General features: G+C 40.9%; 1 protein-coding gene across 6 annotated transcripts in view; it reads left to right on the forward strand.

Moving 5' to 3' along the window:
- CLEC16A (C-type lectin domain containing 16A) overlaps window positions 1–22,972 on the forward strand; it is a 58,665-nt gene extending 35,693 nt beyond the window's left edge. The window contains exons 19-24 of one of the 6 annotated variants that reach the window (XM_066197670.1): window positions 1,797–1,948; window positions 2,658–2,862; window positions 3,567–3,734; window positions 8,772–8,918; window positions 17,840–18,166; window positions 18,268–22,972. In XM_066197670.1, coding sequence (XP_066053767.1) covers window positions 1,797–1,948; window positions 2,658–2,862; window positions 3,567–3,734; window positions 8,772–8,918; window positions 17,840–18,166; window positions 18,268–18,362 — 1,094 coding nt within the window. In that variant the 3' untranslated portion in view covers window positions 18,363–22,972. Of the gene's footprint in view, window positions 1–1,796; window positions 1,949–2,657; window positions 2,863–3,566; window positions 3,735–8,771; window positions 8,919–14,077; window positions 14,198–16,784; window positions 16,838–17,839 lie in introns of those variants that run through there. The other 5 variants (XM_066197672.1, XM_066197666.1, XM_066197668.1 and 2 more) reach the window with 5 other exon arrangements.
- Window positions 22,973–23,223: the final 251 nt, after the last annotated feature.

Here is a 23,223-nt window from a genome sequence, read left to right on the forward strand (position 1 = left end):
CGACTCTATTTGTTGTTGTGGCCTGTTTGTTGAGAATCTCCCAAAAGACTCAAAATTCATCAGCCTGACGTATCGTGTTTGGAAGAGTCCTGATTCAAGCACTTCATGTCTTGAGAAGAAGAGGACTGCTCCAGGAATTCAAGTCGACTGAAATAAATATGTTGATGGACTAATTTGGTTGAAGAATAAAAGAGGCAAGAACTAAAGCATAAATCCGGTTCTGCCTGGTGTCTCAGCTCCTTCTCTAAACAGGAATAAATCCTCTACAGGTTCTTATAGTAATACTTGCCAATCCTGTATTGATTTTTTGAGCCTTCCAAGGCTGGGGAGAAGGTAATAGCAATCAATCCTTATGTTAACTGAATCATGTCCTGTATGTATTGCGTTTATTGATTAAACTTGTTTTCTCAAATTTCAAAAGCTCACAGTAGATTCACACTGGTTAGCATTAATTATCCTCTTAATTGTGTTAGGGTTCTATATTTCATGCCTTTGTTTCCCACCACCCAATCAATTTTGAATGGATCCTGCTGGTAAAGGGTAATTGGTGGATTCATAGAAATGTTAATTGGAAAGGACCTCTGAGTTGTGTTGCAGGGGGTTTTTTGGGGGGAAAGAGGAAGTTGGTTTGGTTTTTGAAGCTTGGAAGCCTTTGGTGATGTAAATTCCCCAGTATCTCTGGGTAACCTGCTGCACAAAAGAATTTCTTCCACCTCCTGACCATAGTTTATGGCTGTTGTCTATAGTTGCATGACCTGCCACTGTGAAGAGCCGTACATTTCCCCTTGTAGCTTATCCTGCAAATGTTTCCAGTGTGAAAATGGTGCTAAATGCTTATTTAGGTGTTTGGATGAGTAAGTTCGTTCTACTGTTTTGTATAGCCTCCAGAATATTTTACTTGCAGTAAGTTGTAATCAATGAGAGAGAGGAAAAGAACTGTGTGCATCAAGTGCATGAATCAAAGTATTAATATGAAGCGAAGGAAAAAGCAACTCTTAGTACTGAGTTAGCAGAGCTCTGCTAGGGGTTGGCGCTGCCAGTTTAGATGGCACTGCTTGGCAGATTTCAGATGGTATAAAGAGGGTGATTTAGTCCCTTTTTGTGAATAATGGGTTTGAACTGGAATGGGGCAGTGAGGAAATGCTGGAGAATGTATTTTGGGGGTTGTTGGAGGGGTTTCTGGAGTAACAGAGGCCATGTTTGTTCAGTATAAGTGAATGAAATATATGGATAAAGGACAAAATGTCACCTCATTTAACAAAGATTGTCAGATTGCCGCTACAATTTACCTGGGGAGTCCAAATAATTTTGAAATTGAAGTGTGTCCAAGAGCCAGCATTGGTTTCAGACCTGTCCAAAAGTAGCTTGTGTCAGGAGCCAAAGTTTCTAACGAGGTAGAAGCACTGGCCTGCAGTGGTGTTGGATCTGGCTGTGGTTGTTAACAAGACTCCTTGGGACTTCCACTTAGTGAGAAATTGGCACCATTGCAATTGCACCCCGGAGATGAAGGGAGCTTTTTTCTGAACGCTAATAAAGGTGGTAAGAGAAGGCAAGGTGCATATAGTACCAAATCTTCTATTTAACTTATAAGATGTGTGAACCACTGATGTTAAAAATCTCTCTTGCCCTTCCTATGTAACTATGATAGGGAAGTTAAAATACCTGTTAGAAGCTTTAACCATGTGTTGTCAAGGTTATTACGTTTTTATATGCTAATGTTTTCTGTTATGAAAAATACCAGAATCCTCAACTTCAGTGTTATGTAACCTTTCCCCTTCCTTCCTTCCTTCCTTTAGATAACAGTGATCTGATTGCTTGTACAGTAATAACAAAGGATGGGGGCCAAGTTCAGAGATTCCTGGCTGTGGATATTTACCAGATGAGTTTGGTTGAACCAGATGTTGCAAGACTTGGATGGGGAGTAGTTAAGTTTGCAGGCCTTCTGCAGGTAAGGGAAGCTGTAGTTTGGGTGGCCACCTTTTCTGAGCTGAAAAACCTACATTTTATGTGGGAAATATAGTAATACCAACATTAGCGTAGATACATGAACTGTGTACCATGCTTCCTTGTTTCTTTGGTCACTAATCTTTTTTCTGCTTCCTGCCTTTTAAAACATTTCTGATTTCCTGAAGAAGTTTATGTAGATAAGCAGAGACACAATTGCAGATGGGGTAACTGCCTTAACATACGTTGGGCTGTGCTCATTTGAACACCGGAATCACATCTCTTAGGACTGTGTTCCAAGCACTTTACTCAGGTAGCACATTAATGAACTCGCTTAGAGTTCTGATTTTCCTACACAGGTAGAGAGGGTGACAGGTTGTAATTTCAAAACGATCTGTGCTTATCTAAGGAAGTTTTTGGTCTCTTTCTTACCTTCACCATCGCTGTTTATATTTCCTGAAAATTTGCTATCCTCAAATAGTTTAACTCAATCTCTATGAGTACTGGTTTCTGAAGAAGTAAATCCGAGTTGTACAGCTTGCAGAGTGTGGTTTGGTTTTATTTTGTTGTTTTTGTTTTCTTTTAACTGGGAAACTGCCTTTGTAAGAGCTTTAACGGAACATAAATAGGGTTTTCTTTCAATGTTAACGTTCGACCCGCAGTTTAGAAAAGCTTACATTTTCTTTAACCGCTTGCCTTCTGCCTCTCTCTAGGATATGCAGGTGACCGGCGTGGAGGATGACAGCAGAGCCCTGAACATCACAATCCACAAGCCTGCCTCCAGCCCTCACTCGAAGCCCTTCCCGATCCTGCAGGCCACGTTCATCTTTGCGGATCACATCCGCTGCATCATCGCCAAGCAGCGCCTGGCCAAGGGCCGCATCCAGGCGCGGCGCACCAAGATGCAGAGAATCGCGGGTGAGTGGTTCTGAAGTGATGCCGGGAGACGAGACTGGGCTGCCGCTGCAAGTCACTCTGGAGCGTGAGGCACGATGGCACTCTGTGGTGGGCCACAGAAAGCTCTAAGCCGGGGCTGAGTTTCCAAGGAATAGATTTGGTTTCATGTTGAACTTCAAATTTACATAGTGGGTATGTCACACTTTTATGGCGTGCTTCATATAAAAGAAATTAAAGCAAGTTTGAGGATATTACAGTGTGCCTGATATTAAAAATTTCAGGTTGAAGGTAAGGCCAAGGCATTTATTTTCCGTTTTAGAGCAGATTGTCTCTTTAAGCGGCTTTCTGCAGTGTTCAGTTGGAACTAATGAATTACTTTATTTGTGCAGGGATAAAACAAAAGGAGTTTTTTATTGTTAATAACTCCTATGGTTTTTTAGTGCAAGGGGCTTCCTGTAGTCCTGGGGTTTTTTCCTTCTCCACTGTATTTTGAGGTTTCCCTAGTGTGAATGTGGTGTGGACAGCAAGGAAGAAAAGATTGCCAGAAGCACTGACTCTTCAGTTTGTCAGTGCACTTGTAACCATAATTAAGAGGCAAATGAAGGCAATTCATGTTAAAATCTGGTTTAGTCTCAAGATCCTGAGCAAACTATCAATTTTCTTGTCACCTCCTCTTCCTTTTATGTATTTGAGTAACAAAAACTATCAATTGTGATTAAACATAGCTCTCCTGGATCTTCCTGTTCAGCCTTCAACTGAAGTTCTGGGTTTTGGACACAGCTCTGGAGCTGCAGCCCAGCACCTCCCATTTAGATTCTATGACCAGTCCCGGCGTGGGAGCAGTGACCCGACAGTGCAGCGCTCTGTCTTCGCATCCGTAGACAAAGTCCCAGGTAAGACTGGCATTGGTTAACAAGCAGGTTTTGCTTTCTGATTTCTGACTGCAGAAACTGTGCTGTAACTTATTCCAGCAGTGGAAAGCTTACTGTGATGTGTTCCTGAACACACAACTCCAGGATGAGGCTTATGGAAAAATTTGCTCTGAGAGAAACGAGTAAACCCAGGTGTGCATTCTGGGTATGTCGTGAGCAATACTTCCATGGCAGTTTCCCAGATGTCTTAATGCCTTGCCTTCCTTACAAATCAAGTTAGTTTAAATCATGCTTCACATACTCAGTATTTATGCAGTACATGTCAGTTGTGCATATTTCCTCCTTTAATTTGGTTATGAATATTTTCATGCTGGATTGTGAAAACAGCTGGGATGCTGTGCACTGTCCCATTTCCCTCAAGTGAGAAAGACAGAAACGGGCCAAAGCTATTCCTAAAACATTAGCTTGGAACTGGGATTAAAGGAATGACTCTAAATCAATGAGCACTTTGCTTTTTTGTCTCCTTATTGTCTGTTTCACAAATGGACTTCTCTGTAGAAATTCTTTTCCAGATGGTGACATTTTTCTTTTAGGGTTGAGTCATTTGAAAGGGAAATCTCCTACTGCTTGAAAGTACTTAACTGTGCTGTATTATGCAAAAGATCTCATTACTGCTTGCTGCCAGTCATTTCACAGAACTCAGCATTTCTCTTTAAATGTGATTCAGAATTCAAATGCACAGAATTCAGATTACTTAGAGCACAGGTGTTTCACTGCTTTAGGACTAAGTAGGAGCTCAGTTGCCCAAGTCCTTACTGGGGAACAGAATTATAAAACCATAGGTATTGTTAGTCAGGTGTTTCAAAGGCAAGTGTATGTTGTGTGAGGGGAGTGTTTCCCTCTTACTTGACGTGACTTCCACGGAAAAGGTGTGGTTGGAAAGATGCCAGTGTTCCTGTTTCAGCTTTCTCTAAGGAGAGTGCACTTTTGTTCCTAACAAATGACTTTAGCTACTAATTTGAAGGGGCGTACTGGGGATGATGCAGCATAGTAGTTTGCTCAAGCAGCCACATACTTTATTTGAACCCAGGAAATGTAGACTTCGCTTGCAGATCCAGAGGGAAAAGTATTTTGAAGCTTTTATTTGATACAAAGGATGAGAAATGAGGCACAGAACTTGAAGTATTTCACGTGCAACTCCTTTGAAATGCATTTTATGACAGGTAGTAATACAATAAAAATGGATTAATATCCTATTTTATATCTGATTACAAAACAAATATGAAATGTGGGTTTGTTCTCTTATCTTTGCTGAGGAATGAATAAGGTTTCCTCATTCCTAGTGATTTTCGTAGGAATCTCTTTGTGTTAATCTCTTAATCAGGTTTGCAATGGTTTTTACATCAAGAGGAGAATTTTGTAACTTTGAAAAAACTACTGAACAAGTTGCAGTTAAATTACTGGCCTCATGTATTTATTTCTTACTGCTCCAGCTCCAGCTGGTGTTCTGAGCTCTGCAAAGCTCACTGTCACTTAATCTGGTTGTACTTTAAAGAAACAAATTAAGGTTTCCCTTGGTGATGATGTCTTTTGTAGATTTAAAGGAGAGCCATGTTTTTCTAGCAACGTTTTTAGAAGACTGATTACTACTTTTGGTAGGACCATGCTGGCTATCAGTGCTGGACATCCAGCATGGTTTTTAAGAAATTAACAATCATATAAATGTTATCATTCTGAGTTCCTTTATTGTTGTCAAACTGGGCTTCATTTGCCTTCATTGTTCCCCAGTCCAAAGTTAAAATCTTGGTGTCTGGGGGGACATGGGTGAGGATTGTTACAGCTTAAAACTGGATTTTGTGCAGGACAAGTGAAGGGTGATGAGAATGTCACGGACGATGCTTCAGAGCATCCCCTTGAACGCAGTGAAAAGTGCGGGTTATCCGAGTGCAGGGGCATGCTGTGATCATCTCCTGCTGCCCTGGGCAGTTCTCAGCAGAGAACAACGTGAGCAAATCCCTCACTGGATCAATTTTATCATCATGAGGTCATGGCTCTGAGTGTACTCCAAGGTCTATTTTAAGTTACTGGTCTTTGCTAGAATGTTTGAGCATTTTAGGGATACTGTAGCTTGCTGGACTGTTCACCATCTCATGTATTAGGGTGGTGGTGACACACATAACCCATGACAATTAGCTGTATATGAATATATTGTACTTCTGAAGCCCTTTGTGTAAATAAAGAACTGCGCTGTTTTCAAAGAAACCGGCAGATTTGATAGGGCCTTGTGTACAAAGGTCTTCTATTGAAAGTAAATAAATAATGACTTCCTCTCCAAGCAAACTCAAGATTTAGTTTCAAGTATCAGCTCTATTCTGAGATTTATATGCCCGGTGTGTCTTAAGGGAAATGTTAACGATTTCCAGCAAAAGGTACATCTAAATATTTTAACTGTGGTTGCTTACCTACTAAGTAAATTTATTTTGAAAAGCAAAAGTAATCAATAGATTTCTCTTACTATTTTATCCATTGTTAATATCTTGGTAGCTGATGGTAAGGTTTTGAGGGAAAACAAGTAGGAAAAAATCTTCTTGTTAACATTAGCATGGCAAGAATGCTATAGCAGTCTTCATTTTAAAGTCTGAAGGAAAAAATCACGCATAGCTTTGGAATGCTTTGTGTAGTATGAACTAATATTTCTGTCGTCAGTTAAACCTTCTAACTGTCGTTTTGCGTCCTGTGGCTGTGATTAATTCTCCTCACCTTTTCTTTGCAAGTGTTTCCTGAAGGAGTTTCCTGATTAGAATATTTTTTTCTTAGTCGGTAGTTTCCCAGTTACAGTATTTCGAATGATTGAGGCTTACCTTTTCCTCCTACCTAAATTAGTTTCCGTTAACACACTTAAAATCCCTCCTTTGCAGTTGTTCTGGGAGAGGAAATGCGTTGATGTCATTTTGAAGCAAAGGCTCCCATGTAAGGACATGAATCCATGAGTGCTGCTCTGCAGAAGCTTTGGGCTGGCAATCCTGCTAAATCTGGCCAGCTTTCCCTATGACAGTCATGGGAGACGTTGCTTACTGTTCTTCTGAGGGTGGAAGATTTCTTCTCCCCTGTAGTGCAAACTGTTTGTGGATGTAGAATGCTTCAGATGGGTACAGCTTTTACCAGCAATGTAAGGGAAGCTAAATACCTTGATGTCAGCTCTTCTATATTAGGGGCTTTAGGAACTGCTCTTAATTTCATTCACGTTAACAGCTGGCTTTGCCTCATTTCTGTGGTCTCAAGTCCAGCGGTTATTCCTGGTTCCCCCATCCTAACTGGTATTTGAAACTGTGAAGTGTGTATGCAAAATCTAATGTACGTTTTCTCTTATTAACAACAATAGCACTCAGGGCCCGTGATACATGTGGAAGTCTTTCACATTTGAGGTGGTTCAGTTTGTGGTTAACTTTTTGCAGACTCTCGGGCGTCACTGTGTGTAACCTCAGTTTAACTTACCTAAATGATTGTAGAAGATCGATCAGTTTGGTTTCTGAAATAAAATACATGGATTTATTTACATTTATGGGATAATTAGCTCCTCGCCCACTATTTTGTTTTGTACTGAAAGCGATCTCTTCTGCCTCAGTGGTGATTTAGTTCTTTCAAATGGTGTTCATCTTGATGAACATTATGAATTGTAATTTAACTTGGTAAAAGTGACATTTAGATACCTATCTAAAACTGTGCTGCAGTGCTACAGAAATTCAGATAGTGTTGTGTTTCTGCAAGTGGTTTTGAGTCTAGTTCTTGGGTAAGTGTGGGAGGTAGAAAGTAGGAGGTGGGATTGCAGATCAAGTCAGATTATTAACAGGACTGATGTTTGTTAGCCTTTTCTGTACTTCACTGTTTTCACACAACCTGTCTGTGTGTTGCTGCCAACAGCATTTTCCTGACTTGTCATATCTCTGTTTTAAAGCTTTCAGAGCTTCTTGTAAGGTGTCCATTTAAACTGAGTTTTGGGTGGCTGCTGTATGGCACCGGTACGTTCCCCTTAGAGGAGATTCTCTGCGTGAATCATCCATCCAGTGCCATGGGAGATCCCTCTATAAAAGGATAAAGAACTGTGTGGTGTATTTTCAGTCTTAACCTGATTGTCAGATACTTTCCCTGTCAATGTTGACTGTGCAGTGAAGGCAGCAAGTAGAGCATTGTTAGGTGTTTATAGTCCACATTGTGGCTGTTTTCAGTAATTCACAGGACTGCCAGAAAAAATTCTGCATTAGTACTTTCCCATGGGAGAGGGAGGAGAGCTGCAGAAGCAGAAAAGTTGTGTACCTCACCTGAATGAAGCCCGTGGTGAAGACACTTGTTTTGCTGTAAGAGGTGCATGAACTTCTGAAAAGCTGCTTGCTACCTGGAGAGGTGACTATAGGTACGTAGTTATAGGAGGAGAAAGGAATGAATGCAAGGTGGTTAGGAAAGAAAAGGATGCTACTCTGCAAAGAGTTTGAAGAAGTGTTACACTGGAAGCCAGAAGATTGCTCATCTAAGAAGTGCTGTCAGACACTGAATACACCTTTCCAGTTTGTGAGAGGCTGGATGAAGTTCAGTGCCAGCTTTAGATGTGATTGATTAAAATTTTCTGAAGTTACGTCTAGTAAAAAAATGTAGGTCTTGTATCCAAGATGGTTTTATGTTTGCTTTTGAATTATTTTCCTTACCATGTTAAGGTCTGTGACCTCTGAATATATTGACTGTATCAAAAATTGAAGAGTTTTGGTACGTTTTGACTGTTAGTGCAATCTCTAAGTCTTAAAATGCTTTGAATCCCTTAACTCTACTTCCTTATTCACTCATCAGCACTTGCAGCCTGTTTTCAGTAAGGCACGTTCAGATTTTCTGGTTTTCAAGGTGAAGGTGGGAGAGGGCTCATCCTCTGGGTCGCTGCATGAGGTTGGCACTACCTTAATACAGAATTTGCTTTTTACCTTTTCCCAATTTGTTCCACAGCTTAACTCGTTCAAGATAAATATTTAACTTGTACATTTAACGTGTAAACTTCACTGTCCTGTTTTGCAGGCTTTGCTGTAGCCCAGTGCATAAATCAGCACAATCCATCCCCACTCTCGTCACCATCCCCTTCCAGTGGCAGTGGCAGTACAGGGCGCTGTGATTCAGTGACTGCAAGCTCGACATCTACTCCTTCTGCTGCTCAGAGCCCAGCAGGTATTCACTCAGCACCTTCAGCCTAGGCACTGAGGGAGACAGAGCAGTTTATTGTGAAATTGAGTTGCTGTGTTACTGCATTAAAAGAGTAGGGCTTCGTGGTTTTACCTAACATCATCAACTAAGCAAATTAAAAGTAAATTGTGGTGTAAATTGCAGTGATCCCTTCAGCTTTCTGGAACTTGAAACATCTGACTTCTTTCAGTAGAGACTCGAAGTACCAGTGAAATAATGTCCTGCTTGTCTGATTTCTCTCATAGCACAAACAGCTTAGAATGTTGAGGCATTTGTTTTGTTGGTGGTTTGTTTTAACTGAAGTATTGCTTTGAATAAATCTGTAATGTAAACTGTTAGCCTTTCACCATAGTGGATTAGTTGATTTCCACATGAAGCATCTTTTTTTGAACTGGGTGACATTTGCTTTTGTGTGTTTATCTGATCCTCAAGTTAATTTGTAGCAATGGGCCAAATATGAAATGCTTGAAAACAGTTATTTAGGATGTTAATACTGTAAAGTTTTTGCAATAACACTCTTATGGCTGAACACCTCCACATTTCAAGAGGCTGTTCCATTGGTGCACAAGAGGCTGCAGTATGAATAGACTGACTGTAACTTTCACAAATGTAGGTTGCATGTGTTTGCATTGGTCAGTACTTTTAGTGTAGGTATGCTTAAACTGGAACTTTTTGTTGCATTATTCCTCCTTTTTATGTAGTAATTGTAGAGGATGGTGTCTGTTCTGAGTGCAAATTGTATGAGGCAAAGCTGGAAACTAAACAAGGAAATCCCAAAGGCTACATCCTGAAATGCTTTCATGCTAGGAGTGACCCACTCTACCTCATTTTGGTTATAAAACAATAAGGTAACTTGATTCTCAAGACCTTTTCAAGCAAGCCCTCATTTTAATGGTCACTTCCAATGTTGATCTCTCCTTGAGAGGGTTGTTCTGGTTACCCTTTTTAAGACATGCCATTTGGAAAGCCATCTATATCTAAAATTCCTTGCAGTCCTACAGGAAGTGATGCAACCTTTGTTAGGTGTTGTGTTTTTAGGTTTCACTGAACAGTATCAGCAGATCAACGTGCATTCTATGTTGAAAGAGAGTATCCCTGCAAGAAATACTGCTGGAAAGGGTAATGAAAGGCTGCTGCTGAAGTTAAGGAACAACAAATACGTGAAGCATTCTAGCACCCAGACTCCAGATTAAAAAGCATCTGTTACCTTGAGAGACTGACGTATAGTCAAAATAGTCCTGCAATATGTGTCATTTCAGAATGAAATTTGGCATGTTTTTCTGTATACCATCTATTCAAAGTTTTATTTTCTCTGTTGGCAATGATTGCTGTTCCCCAGTCTCTTCATGGCCCGGGTAATGTGTGGTCATTGCACAGAGAAGTGCTGTTGTTCATCAGAACTCTCAGGCTGGATTGGCACTACAAGAAAATGGATTTGATGACGGGTTTCTCCTTAGCAGAGTCAAGAGGCTCATGTACAGTGTCCTTTGTTGTACTCGAATCCTCTGTGGTCGGGAAGAGAAATGCAACTACAGATTCTTGCCAATAGTGGGCAAGAGAAAACTCTGGGAAAGGAGATGAAAATGAAGAATCTATATTATTTTTGTAGGTATAAGCAATGTGCTAGTTCACACAAATGTCAAACAAGACTATACTTCATTTCAGACTGCGGTCTTTCAAGCACACATAATCTGGCTTCTGTGAAAAACTGCGTAGCTCCAGAACACATAATTAGTCATCAAGTATAAAAAGATAGTGAATTACTGAAGTAAAATCACAGACTGTAGTTAACAAAAGTACAGTCTACTTACACAGTGTGCTGGCATTTATGTAATAATTCTGTTTGTTTTTACTGCATTTTAAAGAGCTTGATGACAGGAGGCTGCTCATTGGTTTCCAAAAAAGAGAGGACAACAACAGCAATAAACCCCAAACTCTTCCCTACCATCCTCACCCCAAAAACAAAAATTATGAAGAAACCAAAACCAGAGGAAAAGTATTCTGAAATGCTTGGTTTCAGGATGTACTTCACTAGTTAGGTTGCATGAACTGCCCACCTTGACCTTCACTGTGACTTAATCATAAAGTATATGCAAAATGCCTTGTGTTGTGCAGGAAAACTGTCTTTGGGTGTGCTTCGAATTTTTAATGTGATGCTTTAGCCAATATAGCTGTGAAGATCCACTTCTGGGCACAGTCACCTTCAGCCAAGTCAGAGGAAATGAGCCTGACAGTGGGCATCAGCTGCTTCAGTCCCAAATCAGCAGCTGGCACTGACCTGCTGCAGGGATGCCTTCTGGGCTCAGCTCCGGTGGCTGAGTGTCTGATGGTGTCTCAAGGTCCTGATTATAAACTAGTGAGAATTCTGAAATCCCTGGAGCTAGGTCTTTTGGGAGGTGTGAATGTAGGAAGGGTTTTCCCCAACGCCCGGAGCTCTATTGACACTTCCTGCCACTACTCAGTGTCAGTTCAGTAGTGTCATGTATTCCTGGGATCAGTGTCTCTGCATTGACTGATTGACCAGTTCACTGTGAGTTCGAATATTCTCCCTCTCTGTAGTACTTATGTGTAATTGTGATCCACGGTGGGAACTTAGCAGGAATGGGGCATGAAAGTGAGGGTCTGTTTGGCATGTGCAGGTGGCTGTTGTGTGGGCTTGTGCATGAAGAGAACTCTGCTGAGGTGGGTGACAGTGCCCTGAGCAGTCTGTGTCATATCAGGTCATACTGACCACTCAGCTGGGATATGGAAACAGTTGTTGCTGTTCACCCACTTCTGTGTAAAGCAGTGGTTTTCCCTTTGCTTAACCGCTTGAGGACAGTTGAAACTGAGCTGCCTTACTGCGCTGTGAAGGGGCTCCTTTGAGGAGGAAGTAACCAGTTGCTGATGAGCAGCGAGCAGTTTCCAGAATCTGTTTTACGTCCCGAGGTAGCATCTGGATGCTGCTGCAGTCTGTCATGTTTGGCTCGGTTGATTTTCCATTCCATTTTGAACACACACGAACTTACAGGAGCTCTCTGCCCCTCCTTCCCTGCTCCGCTGTTGATTCTGGCACCTGCTCAAGATGTTGAGCATGGAGAGCACCCTGGGTTGCTCAGGAACTTCAGACAAGAAGGCCAGACTAGATAAAGGGGAGATGCCTATCTGGACTTCAAGGGAGCTACCTCAACTACCTTCCTTAAGAGCAACATCTTAAACCACACAGCTTTTTGTACTGTGAACTTGTGATGATAGTGTCCTAAGCTACGGTCTGTTGACAGATTTTAACTGGTCAGAGTTCGATATATTTGAGATGATACTTGTAAATCTTCACAGAGTTGTTTCAGGAAATAAGATTTGGAACGTAGACACCAATTTTAATGTAAAACGGTGATAGATGAGAACAAAATGAAGACAAATTGCTTGTTAGTTAAGAGAAAACGTTACAACATAGAGGGTATATTGATGATTAAACAGCAAAAGAGCTTTCAAGAATGTGTTGCAGGAAAACGTTACATGAATTCAATATAAAAACAAATTACCTGTTATCACTTGCACCTGCACAGGCACACAGTGTTGCATCAACTGCTTTGTCATGAGTGAAATACTGTGAGTCCTGAGTTTATTGGCTATCCTACCTAGTAGTTGCCACACTGCTTTATGGCATGGATATTTTAAAGGCTAGCGACTCCCCCATTTGCAGTGCTTGGGGATTAAGCTTAGCCCTTTACAAGATTACTGGTCTTTAAAATGGAAAAAGCAGAAATCATCTCTTAAAGAGAGCAGAATTCTTAGCAAGACAGAAAAATCAGAATCAGGTTCTGCAAGTGCTGCTATCAGGTTGGTTTTTTCTTTGTATTTACAGGTTTCTTTTTTTAATTATCATGTGCTTTTGAAATGTTGCTATGGTTAAGGTAGAAATGTTCTCTTGTTAGGTAGATTTTAGTCATCAAGTTTCAGAGCTTAGAATACAGTCACGTCTTGGCTACCCTTGCTGGAACTGTGCACTTCTTTAAAGTGCTTATTTTCATATATGCCAAGGATTAGACATAGAAGCTCTCTTACTGTAAGTTAGCGTTCTTCCAGAATTATGAACGTGTTGATGTCATCTGTGCTGTATTTTATTGCTTCTTAAGCTGTTTTAACTTTTAGAAAGCAATTGGCTTCAGTACTTAAGAAAATGTTTACATCGGAGCAATAGATAATGAGGACTTCACAAGGCACTGGTCTGTGCCACTTAAGCTGTATTTTATGTCTCTGGCAGGTATTGATGATAAAAGATCTAAAATAAGTACTAAGAGCTGTCCCTTGTTGCAGAGAACATATTGGATTCCAGTCTGTAAAATTAAATTTCCATTCCAAGGAGAGGATGATTAATCAAGCGTGGAGAGTTTATAAGAGCAGTGCCTGCCTTCCTATTGAAACCATCTGTCTCTCCCCTCTATAACCAGTAATGTAAATGTGGTTTGACCTCCTGTTCTATGATGCTCTAGTAATTTTCTGACTAGGTGAGGAAGTACTTTTGTTCTTAGAAAGTTTCTTTTCTAGGAACTTTCTATGCACCAAGCATCATCATCTGAACTGCTGTTATCTTTTCAAACCCTGTGTTTGGCTTTGTCATGAACCAAATGTAAATGCTACTGTTGGGGATGAGAATAGTAGGGATGAACAGCCTGAAGTGTTGTCACCTGCACAGTACTGCACCAGACATAATTCATGGCCAGAGAAAGGAGAATAATTCTGTGTCACCAGAATTTGTGATAAATAAGGAAGGTAAAAGCTTCTCTCAAAGTTTCTAAAGCTGGTGAGTAGATTGTAAAGCAAATAAACGCCTGCCAGCCCTCCTTGGTGTAAGTGTCGCTGGCATCGCCAGACATAGCTCAAACTTGTGAACGTTTTCAGATAGGAAGTGAAAAATTGAATTCATATAAACTCACTTATTTCTAAAGAATGAATACTTCCAGCTTCAGAAGTATTCCCCAAACATAGAAGGCTCTTGGTGTGACATCAAATTGTACTCGAGATACCAGCAGTTACAGGTGTGTCCTTGTCACTTATTCTTGTTGCTGCTCTAACATTTATCCTTTGTCTCCATTCCAGTTTCCCTTCCCTGTGTCATTGTTCAAGCCTCTGTATGATTTCTGGCTGTGTTTCCCTCTAGTAAGGTCTGGCAGGAAAGGACGCCGGCGGGTGTTTAGTCTGTCGGAGGCTGACAGTCACGGCGGACACTGGGTTTAGGCCTTCCAGCAGCAGCTGCAGCAGAAACTCCCGCAATACCCACTCAGGCAGGTTCCTCCACAAGCCTTCACAAGCCCATTACAATCAATAGAACATACTTGCTTTCCATGCTGACAGCAATGACAGTGAGGTAGGAAACCGAAGAAAGCATCGTAAAATGTCTCTGCGTTTTGTTTTGGGAGGACTGTAAAGCAATCGTGAGCCGTTTCTGAGAGCCCTGTCTGCAGCTTCTCCCGTGTCCCTGGGCACTCTTGCCAAAGGTGGAAATTGCGCTATCAAGGCTCCAGCTTCAAAGCAGCCATGTCTTCATTTGCACAGGGCAGCCCTGGCTGTAGTGAAATCTAGTAAGCACAGGCTCCTGAATGGGCAGTAATGCAGGTCCTTGGCCAGCAGCAGGAAATCTGTTTACAGCACAGGTCAAATGGGAAGGCATTCAGCATAATTTCAGCGTTTTCTTTTGTTGCTATCATGGCATGAAGATACTTTACTCTGCTGTTATTGTATAGACACCCTTTTTCATCTTTATAGATTTTAGTTTGCAACTTTTTTCCTTAATGTCTTGTAATTTGTATTTTTGTTATCCTTTCATAGTATGTTGCTGTACGGCTTAGGACGCTTCTCTGTGGGTGACATTCATTCTTTCTGTTTTCTGTTCTTTTCTAACTTGTTTCACAATAACCCTTAACATAAATTAATACAACAAGTTGAGTGCTTCAGTTGGGATTTTTTGCTGTAATGATAATCTTTGCAGCATTGAGGAAGTGCTGAAATACATGTAAGGCTGTTCAAGGCTCTGCATCCAAAGAGAGCTAATAACACCCCAAAACCTGCTAAATTACACCTTGTTTTCAACAAGTACAGTAACTTTGGAAGGTATGGAAGGCTGTTTTTCGGAACTCAGTGTTAAGATCAGAACCATTTTAAGAAATTGACTTCACTCTCCCTGGTTTTGTTGCAGATCTGGCACATATTTTGTGCCAGAACACTCTTGCTTAAATATATGGAGGCTGGGGAGAGATAAATAGAAATGTTGTTTTTTAGTATTAGGTGATAACCTTTTGATATTTAAGACCAGAGCATGTCTCAGTGACTGGTGTTTTTTTCCAGGGAAAAATTACAATTCTTTTTTCTTTGTATCTGAAAGTCAAGCTGGAACAGTGTTGGGAGTTTGGGTTTTTTGAAAGCCAGTTTGTATTTTTTCATGTAATATAAAGGGAAGTTTCCAGATAATAAGTAGAGAAATTGATCTGTAAAAATGCCAGGTACGTGAAGCTCTTTAGAAGCAAGAGCTTGATACCTATCTTGGTACCTGCTTAAGGACAGACGTTCTTGCGAGCTCTAGACCGTGTTCAGAGCTCTCCCTCCTCCGCCCCTGTGTGCGTTGGGATTTGCTTTCTGGCCATTTTGGCAGTAGTGCCACCCTGGGTAACGGCCACTGGCCATTGTTCCCTGAAATTCGGTGCCGGAGCGATGGACGTGAGGCGGGCAGTGGCTGAGGACCTCCTGAGAGGAGAGCCTGGCTTCTAGCAGTGGTCAATTAAAGCTGGAGGGGAGCAGAGGAGAGCTCTGATCTCGTGTTCTCTACAGATGCTGCCACTGAAATACTGGGCAGTATATCTTTTTACCAGTTTTGATATTTTTATCTTTCTTAATGTTTTTTGAGACTTCTGTGTAGAAAGTTTGGACTTATTAACTCCAGATACTTTTTCTATGAAGACTTTTTTCCAAATAATACTTGTTTGTGGCATTAAGAAGGGAGTCACTTCAGCATTACCTTAGAAGCTACCTGGAAAGGATGTGGGAGCAATCCAGCATAACAAAAGAATGTGTCTGCCTTTCACTATTTCAGTAAACGCAAGTATTAAGAAAATACATTGATACTCTGTTGAGAGAGGGGAAGGAATGATTTCGGAAATGAAGTGCAGATTGGGAAGTTAAATAGAACTGTAATAGGAATGTGCTCCGTAGAACATTCTGAACAGAATGCTATTGATTGATAATAATTTACTTACCAGAATGCCTCAGGTTTCTGAGTCCTGAATTTGCGTGACTATTCATGCTAAAGTATAATCAAGATTAAAAAATTACCTTGGCCAAGAACATTTGCTATCCTTTTAAGATTTTATAGATTCCAAAAGCGGAAACTCACTGTTCTGTGCATACTGAAATGTTAGTGTTTAGCTTGGAATTCAGAGAAATGAGCCTGTGTTTCATTGTTTTAGCAGTTCATTTTCCATGTGATTCTTGCATCACTTTCTCTGTTATCAGTTGCTACATTCTCGCTAATGCTTCTTGACAGATGAAAAGAATCTCTAGGGTTACTTTGAATCTGTCCTTACAGTTAAAAAATAACCACTGATGTCTCTTTTATTTAAATTTATTTAGACTTTTTTACCATCTATAAATCTTGTTTTTTACCAAAGCAAGAGGCTTTAGCCACCAGTTCAGCAAAAAGTACGTGTGAGTGGTTTCTGAAGTGAGTATACACCATTGTTTGGGTTATCTTACCAGAAAGGCAAAAAGTCAATAATTTTCATGTTATCCACTGATACCCATTCCATTCTCTACTTTGTTTGTCCTTTTTTTCTATTTTTTTTTCTCTGTCTTATGTTCATGCTTTCTGTTCTTTTCCAGGACTAATTGGAATCATATTGAAACGGAAATATTTTTAAGGTCGCTGTGTATTAAAACCGTACCTTAATTCTTAGCTTCTTGTATTCACTACGTTGCCTTGTAGGCTTTCCTGCAGATGCCTGTACACTTGAACACATGCTGTTTCTTACAAAAGCTGTAAAACTGGTTTGTCTTGAAGCTGGATACCTCTCACTTTAATGGCATCTATTATTGTAGCCTGAAAAGAAAAAGCTGACTTTTCTGGGCATACTTGATCATCTAGGGCTGTGTCACCTCATCCCCTCCATTCCCTCTCCATCCTGAGCCAAATGAACAGATTGTTTGACAGTTCTCTAGGGTTCTTAGGGGGAAAGGACAGTACAAATAGCTATTAATGTGGGAGGGCGCAGAAGCATATCCGTTTTCTGCAGCAATTATGTTTATTCTCAGTTTTATCAGTGTTGGGTGCTCCACGCTTAGGAGGACAGAACCCCCCAAGGCTGTGTAAGCCAGGCCTCTTTGCAGCGCCTTGCAGTTGCACTAAGGACATTATCCTCCTTCCTCTTCTGCCACAATTCTGCTTTCTGTGCTTGAGGTGTCGCTTAAACGTGAATCTGGAGGATGGATTGAGAGAATGTCTTCCAAATTTTTGTAAGAAACAGGCCACCTTTTGGGAAAGCTGGCTGTAGAGCGGTTCTTCAGTTTTTTTCTTCTAAAAATTCTCCTGATACGGGGTAGTGGTTCATTTTAGTTCATACTAATTATTGGAGAGGTTTCTTTCCCTCTACTTCCTCTCTCTAAGAATATTTCTAATATTGCTGCATACTCTTAATACTAAATGTATGTAATTGTCTGGTTCCTAATTTGGACAGAGTCCTGCCAGCATTTTATGTTATGCCTTTATAATATTTTGGTTTCTTTCTAATGACTAAAATGTGGATGTGTAAGCACAGCACTTCACAGAACTGTATTTTCCACTCAGTTATTCTTGAACGCTCAGGAATAGTGGTGTACTGTCAGGCTTAATGTGCATACTGGCTCGAATATTGATTGTTCCTGGTGTTTTCTTTCCTCAGATGATGCTTCAGCTGCAGAGCAGCCTCTGATGGCCAGTTCCGGTCAGACGATGTTGGCTGATGAAACTCTTTCAGCTGTTTCAAAGTCCAGCAAAAATACTGTAAAAACCAGTGACATAGAAACAGCCAACCTGTCTCCCAGCCTGATTCCTGCACAGCAGCCCACGATATCCCTGATCACAGACGACAACACGGACACGCTGAGCGTGGAGTCGCTCACCCTGGTGCCACCAGTGGATCCACACAGCATTCGAACATTCACCTGCCTCCCTCAGGCCTCCTTGCAGGCTGAAGCTGAAGCTGACAAGGTGAAAGAGGTAGAGGAAGAACGTTCTGACTGAGGCCACCGTGCCGACCGTAATAAACGGTGAAGGAAGTGCAACCAAACTGTGATTTGTTCTTTCTCTGGGAGCGCGGGTTCTTCTGGAGGCCTGAGAGACCTCACGTCCACACGAAGGGACCGACTGGTGACGAGGAATGTCGGCAGCTTTTAGAGCCAGCGTCGGTTACTCAGCATGTCTGAACTGGAAAAGACAGAAAAACCCAGACTTTGGAATCTGGACTGGTTCTTGCCTACCAGTTTCTCTTCTACGAGAACATGAACGTATTTCAGAGGACCGAATGTCTTTCTAATAGGAACTAATTAATTGTAAAAGGTCTACAGTATTAAGGCAAAGTGAAGAGGTTTTTGGATACCCAGAATCATGGCACTACATTATTACGTCTCTGAAACGGGAGACATGCCATTGACCAGAAAAAATGGTATATTGTAGGACAGAGGTAAAACTTCCATTTGAGTCAGGGTGTGTTTTTTCAGTTTGGTCTTTGGTTTGGGTTTCTTTCTGGAGGAGGGGTTTGGGGCTTTTATTTGGGGTGGTTTTTTGGGGTTGGTTTGTTTGTTTTGGTTGGTTTTGTTTTTTAATCCTGATCTCGTTCATCTTTTGGAGGTCTGCACAATACCAGCAGGCTCGGCCACATTCAGTATTGTCTTCGTAGGACTCCAGACTTAAATATTATGTTTTCCATATGTAATATTTATTTCAAGATTTGATTCAAAGTTAAAATACAATGCTTGTTCAAATTAACATAAGGGATTTTTGAGACTACTTTAGCCTTTGCTTAGCTGCCTAGAGAGGAATGTAAAATATTTTAAAAGATTGCAATAGCTTGTTTGTTCACTTCTGACAGTCAAATTGCTACCTGTCTGAGGAATGGTGATATCCCTGCAACCAAAAGACAACTTCAAGAAGCAGACAGAAGCAGTTTTGCTCTTTAGAGGTTTTTCAGATTTTTCATAGTCATGTAGGAAGAAGGTCACCATATCTAACTGGTAATTCCTTTGCAAGTCTGATCTCGAAAGGTATTGTGTAATTTTATTTTTTTCCTTTCTGGGATAGTATTCCAGTTAAACAGCATTGCCACATAAAAGCAGTTCTGAGTTAACATTACTTCCTAGATCCTGGCACCAAGTTGAGAGAAAAGGGAAGGATGCTGATGACAGTTTGGAGTGTTCTTTGCTGATTTGATACCTAATTAACATGAAAGGAATCAAAGATTTTTCATCATTTCCAAGTAAGTTAATTTAAATTAATAGTAAAATGAGCAGATTGTTACTGCTGGTCTGTTCATAGCACTGAGTTGGCAGCTCCTCAAAGGAGGACAGCCGTTTACTTGGTATTGATTTCAGTCACCACTGCAGTCTGTTTCTTCATGCTGTCTCCACTGGCACTGAGCTCTTACCAAATGGGTGAATCTGCAGAGTGTTTACCCACTTCCCAGTGCTTATTGTTCCTCTTCCTGGCGGTCATAGGGAATACTTGAAGTGATTTTTCAGTGGTTTTTTTATATATATGTGAGACTTACTAATTCACAGGTACCACTTCTCTCACTTTTTGTCCTCTCCTTCACATAATTATTGAATCTTTCCCAACTGTATATGAGGTGTCTGCTACTGAATGCCAGTATTTTTTTCCCCTTTATTAACTTTTTTATGCAGTTTTGATTTCTAATTTTCTCTGAATTCTGTTTTCTCTCAAATTGAATTAACTGATACTCTGACCATTCCAGAGTGGCCCAAACTCTAAATGGACTCAGCCAGGTGTCCTCAGCACTGCAGTGGATTTTGTGTGAAAATGTGGCATTACTGGAATAAGAGCCTACTTTTTGGGGGTATTGGTCTCATGTTTAAGATGAATTTGCAATCATGCAGTCACTAACGTGCATGCACCTGAGCAAGCCAAGAGATCAGTAGCAATCTGGGCACAAGGACCACATGAATTTTTATTAGCTGAACTGATTGCAGTCTAGGCTTTCTCTGAAATGTTGCAGCATTACACTGTAGTCTCAGTAATATTCTGAAGACCATTATAAAAAATGCCTCACTTAATTTAAAAGCATTTTGTGTTAGTTATTAACCTTAAATTCTTGACCTTGATTACACAAAATACCACTGTGCAGGCTGAGTTCCCTTAAATAGAACCCATTTTAGACTGGAAAACCTTGATCTGTATTTGCCGCATTTCAATTTCACTTCTAGCAAGACTCATGGAGGAGTCTCTTCAATGCATGTGCACAATCTGACCCCTGAGCTGCACTGCACAAGAAATGGGGCAAAGGGAAAGAAAGGTGACTTCGTGCTTTTCATTACTTTTGAGTGGCTTTTAAATCTCGTGATCGTTTGTCTAGTGAGAGCCTCACAGGAAATGACTGAGACAGGTACTGTTATTAGGGAAAAAAAGAGGAGGTCTGCCGTTGATTTGCCTGAGCCCCCTCTGGGGGAAAAACCTTTCTGAGATCCAACCTAAACCTGCCCCGACTCGGGTCCAGCCGTTTCCTAATTAAGCAGTAAGGTGTGAGTGACTGTAATTTCCACTCTAACTGCAAGTGTCTTGGGGTGTTTACTTCAGGCAGCCCAGGAATTCAGAAATTGCCCTGCAATTAAGTGTCATTTCACTAGCAGGAAATAAACGTTATGCTTGAAGACGTAGGTGAGCTGTCAGACAAGCAGGTCACAGTGCGTGTGAGGATGAAGCCGCTTCTGAGAGTAAACACTCACGGGGCGCCGATGCTGTGGTGTCATCAGTCACTTCACTGCAGGAGACAGGGAGCTGCAGAGTAGCCTCAGCACCACTGACCACCAGGGCGTAGTAGGCAGGAAACCCCCACCAAGCTAAACATTCTGCTCCTATCTCCACTAACTCGCCGGAGTTAAACTTGCTTTGAAAAGAGCCTAGCCCAGGCAGACAGCTGCTGTCTGGGAAAATAAATGGTTTAGCCCTCTAGTTGGAGCAGAGATCTGCAGAGACATCAGCTGGGGGCAGGGAGCTCGAGGCCTTTTGCCTCCGGGGTAGTTAGTCTCCTTTCAGACAGCCTCATGGAGCCGTATGTTGAAAATTCTATCCACTGCTGCTGTCCTTCTTGAAAGAGTTTTTTGGCGTGTCCCTGGTTCACCACCGCTGCCCTGCCCGAGGGTGTCACTCACCTGGGCACTGCTCTTCTGTTATCTAGCAATCTTGGGAGTAGTTCTCCTGTGCTTGCCTGCTGTGTTTCTCTAGACCTTTCCCAACATTTGCAGCATGACTTAGAAACAAACAGAGCAACTCTTCCCATCTCCCATTGGACTCTGAAAAGCAGAGGATGATCCGTGCAGGGTGTGCCGGGGTGGGATGTTTTTAGGGGTTGGGTGGGGAGTACTGCTTGGGGGTTTTTTCTGCTGCTCAAGACTTGAGCAGCAACAAAGACACAGGAGATGCAGTTCTTGACTGAGTCTCAAACAGAGGGTTCTTTCATATGGAAGCATATTTTTATATTACATTTGTACAGAATTTTCCCTATTTTGATCTCCCAACATTTTTAGATTTGCACGTTGCTCAGATTTGATTTCTTTTGCCAGGTGTTATAAAATATATATTTTGTGTTCGTTAATGTATTATAAATGTAAAACTAAATTTTGGTTGTCTAATAAATGTGTGCTGTGGTGGTATCTGGTTTATTGTTTCGCTAACTGGAATTCATTGGTTCTTAATATGAAATGGAACAACTTGTCATTGTTGGAACTGTCTTGTTAGCATAAATAAATGTGTGGAGTGCATTTATTTTAAAAGTGACTAAAAATGGCTTTAGCAGGTAATGACTAAGAGTACTTGATAGCAAAAGTTAAAGTCCAGACTAGTTCACAGAATTCTGTTAAGAGCATAATCTGAAGATTCATGATATTTTTTTTATCTTGTTTCCCATTACTTTTGGTTATGGATACTCATACTAAAGTGAGTTTAAGACAGAGTAATTGCAGTCTGATCACTTCAGTGTGTGTGAGAAGATCTGAGGGTTGGTGTTTGGGTGTATTTAAGGACTAATTGTGGCAGAAGTATTTCCAGTGAATATGAAAATAATTTTTTTAAGATCAAGAATGGGTTCAAGTGTGCAAATTTATAGACTATTACAATGCCTAGGAGCTTTGTTTTGCCCAGGAACAGCGCTGAATATACATTGTCACAACTTCAGTAAACCCTCTGGAATCGTTACAAACTTTAGAATGTAACTTTAGGCATCTGGACTTGTGAATAGCTGCGTTGATATTTTTGTTGCAAACTTTTTTCCTTCGTTTTTAGCTGTTCTGTAAGTTTGATTGTTTTCAGTGCAAAGAGGAAGAAATGTATTTTTCTAGGAGAATGAATGTACCTGGGATTTAAGCACTACAAAAAGCATTTAATGAACATGGACTGTCCTCCTATGAAATATATTTCAGTAAAGTTGTCTGAAATGTAGTTCATTTGAGAAAAAAAGTCCTGACCATGCACTTATATTTACATGAGAAAAAGCCCAAACATGGTGTGAATTGAATTCTGAAATGTCTTTCTATGGGCAGTAAGTATTCATTATTTAATGTAAGTTATGTTAGACATTTGGAGTAAATGTGATATCTTACGTTAATTTAAAGAACAGTGTAACTAAACATCTGGGAAGGGAGTGGAATTGGAAAATAGTGGGGTGTGTTACTGAAATCCAGACTGCTCGGTCTGTATTTGCTCTCATTGGTAATTTGTTGTGGCTGTTGAGAACCTGGACAAGAACAAGGAACAGATTTTTCTTTGTAAATGCAACTTGGCAATAAAAATGGTGTTACTAAGAAAACTTCCTTCCCTTTCATGTTCTGTTGCTGCACTGATGCACAAGGACATCCCAAAGCAGCAAAAGGCAAAATTTGCAGAAAGTTGCTTTTATTTAGAAGAACGTTGTGCATATGTGACTGTCAGGCATTTTCATCTTTAAGCCAGGGTAATTTGCACTATGTATAAAAGACATAGCAGGAGAGGGAGCAGAGCCTGGATGGGCAGTGGGGAGTAGATGAGACCAAGGATTCAGAGGTGCTGGGCAACATTCTA

Source organism: Chamaea fasciata, unplaced genomic scaffold, assembly GCF_029207755.1.
Source record: "Chamaea fasciata isolate MVZ Bird 193981 ecotype frontalis unplaced genomic scaffold, bChaFas1.0.hap1 SCAF_16, whole genome shotgun sequence".
Classification (NCBI taxonomy): Eukaryota; Metazoa; Chordata; class Aves; order Passeriformes; family Sylviidae; genus Chamaea; species Chamaea fasciata.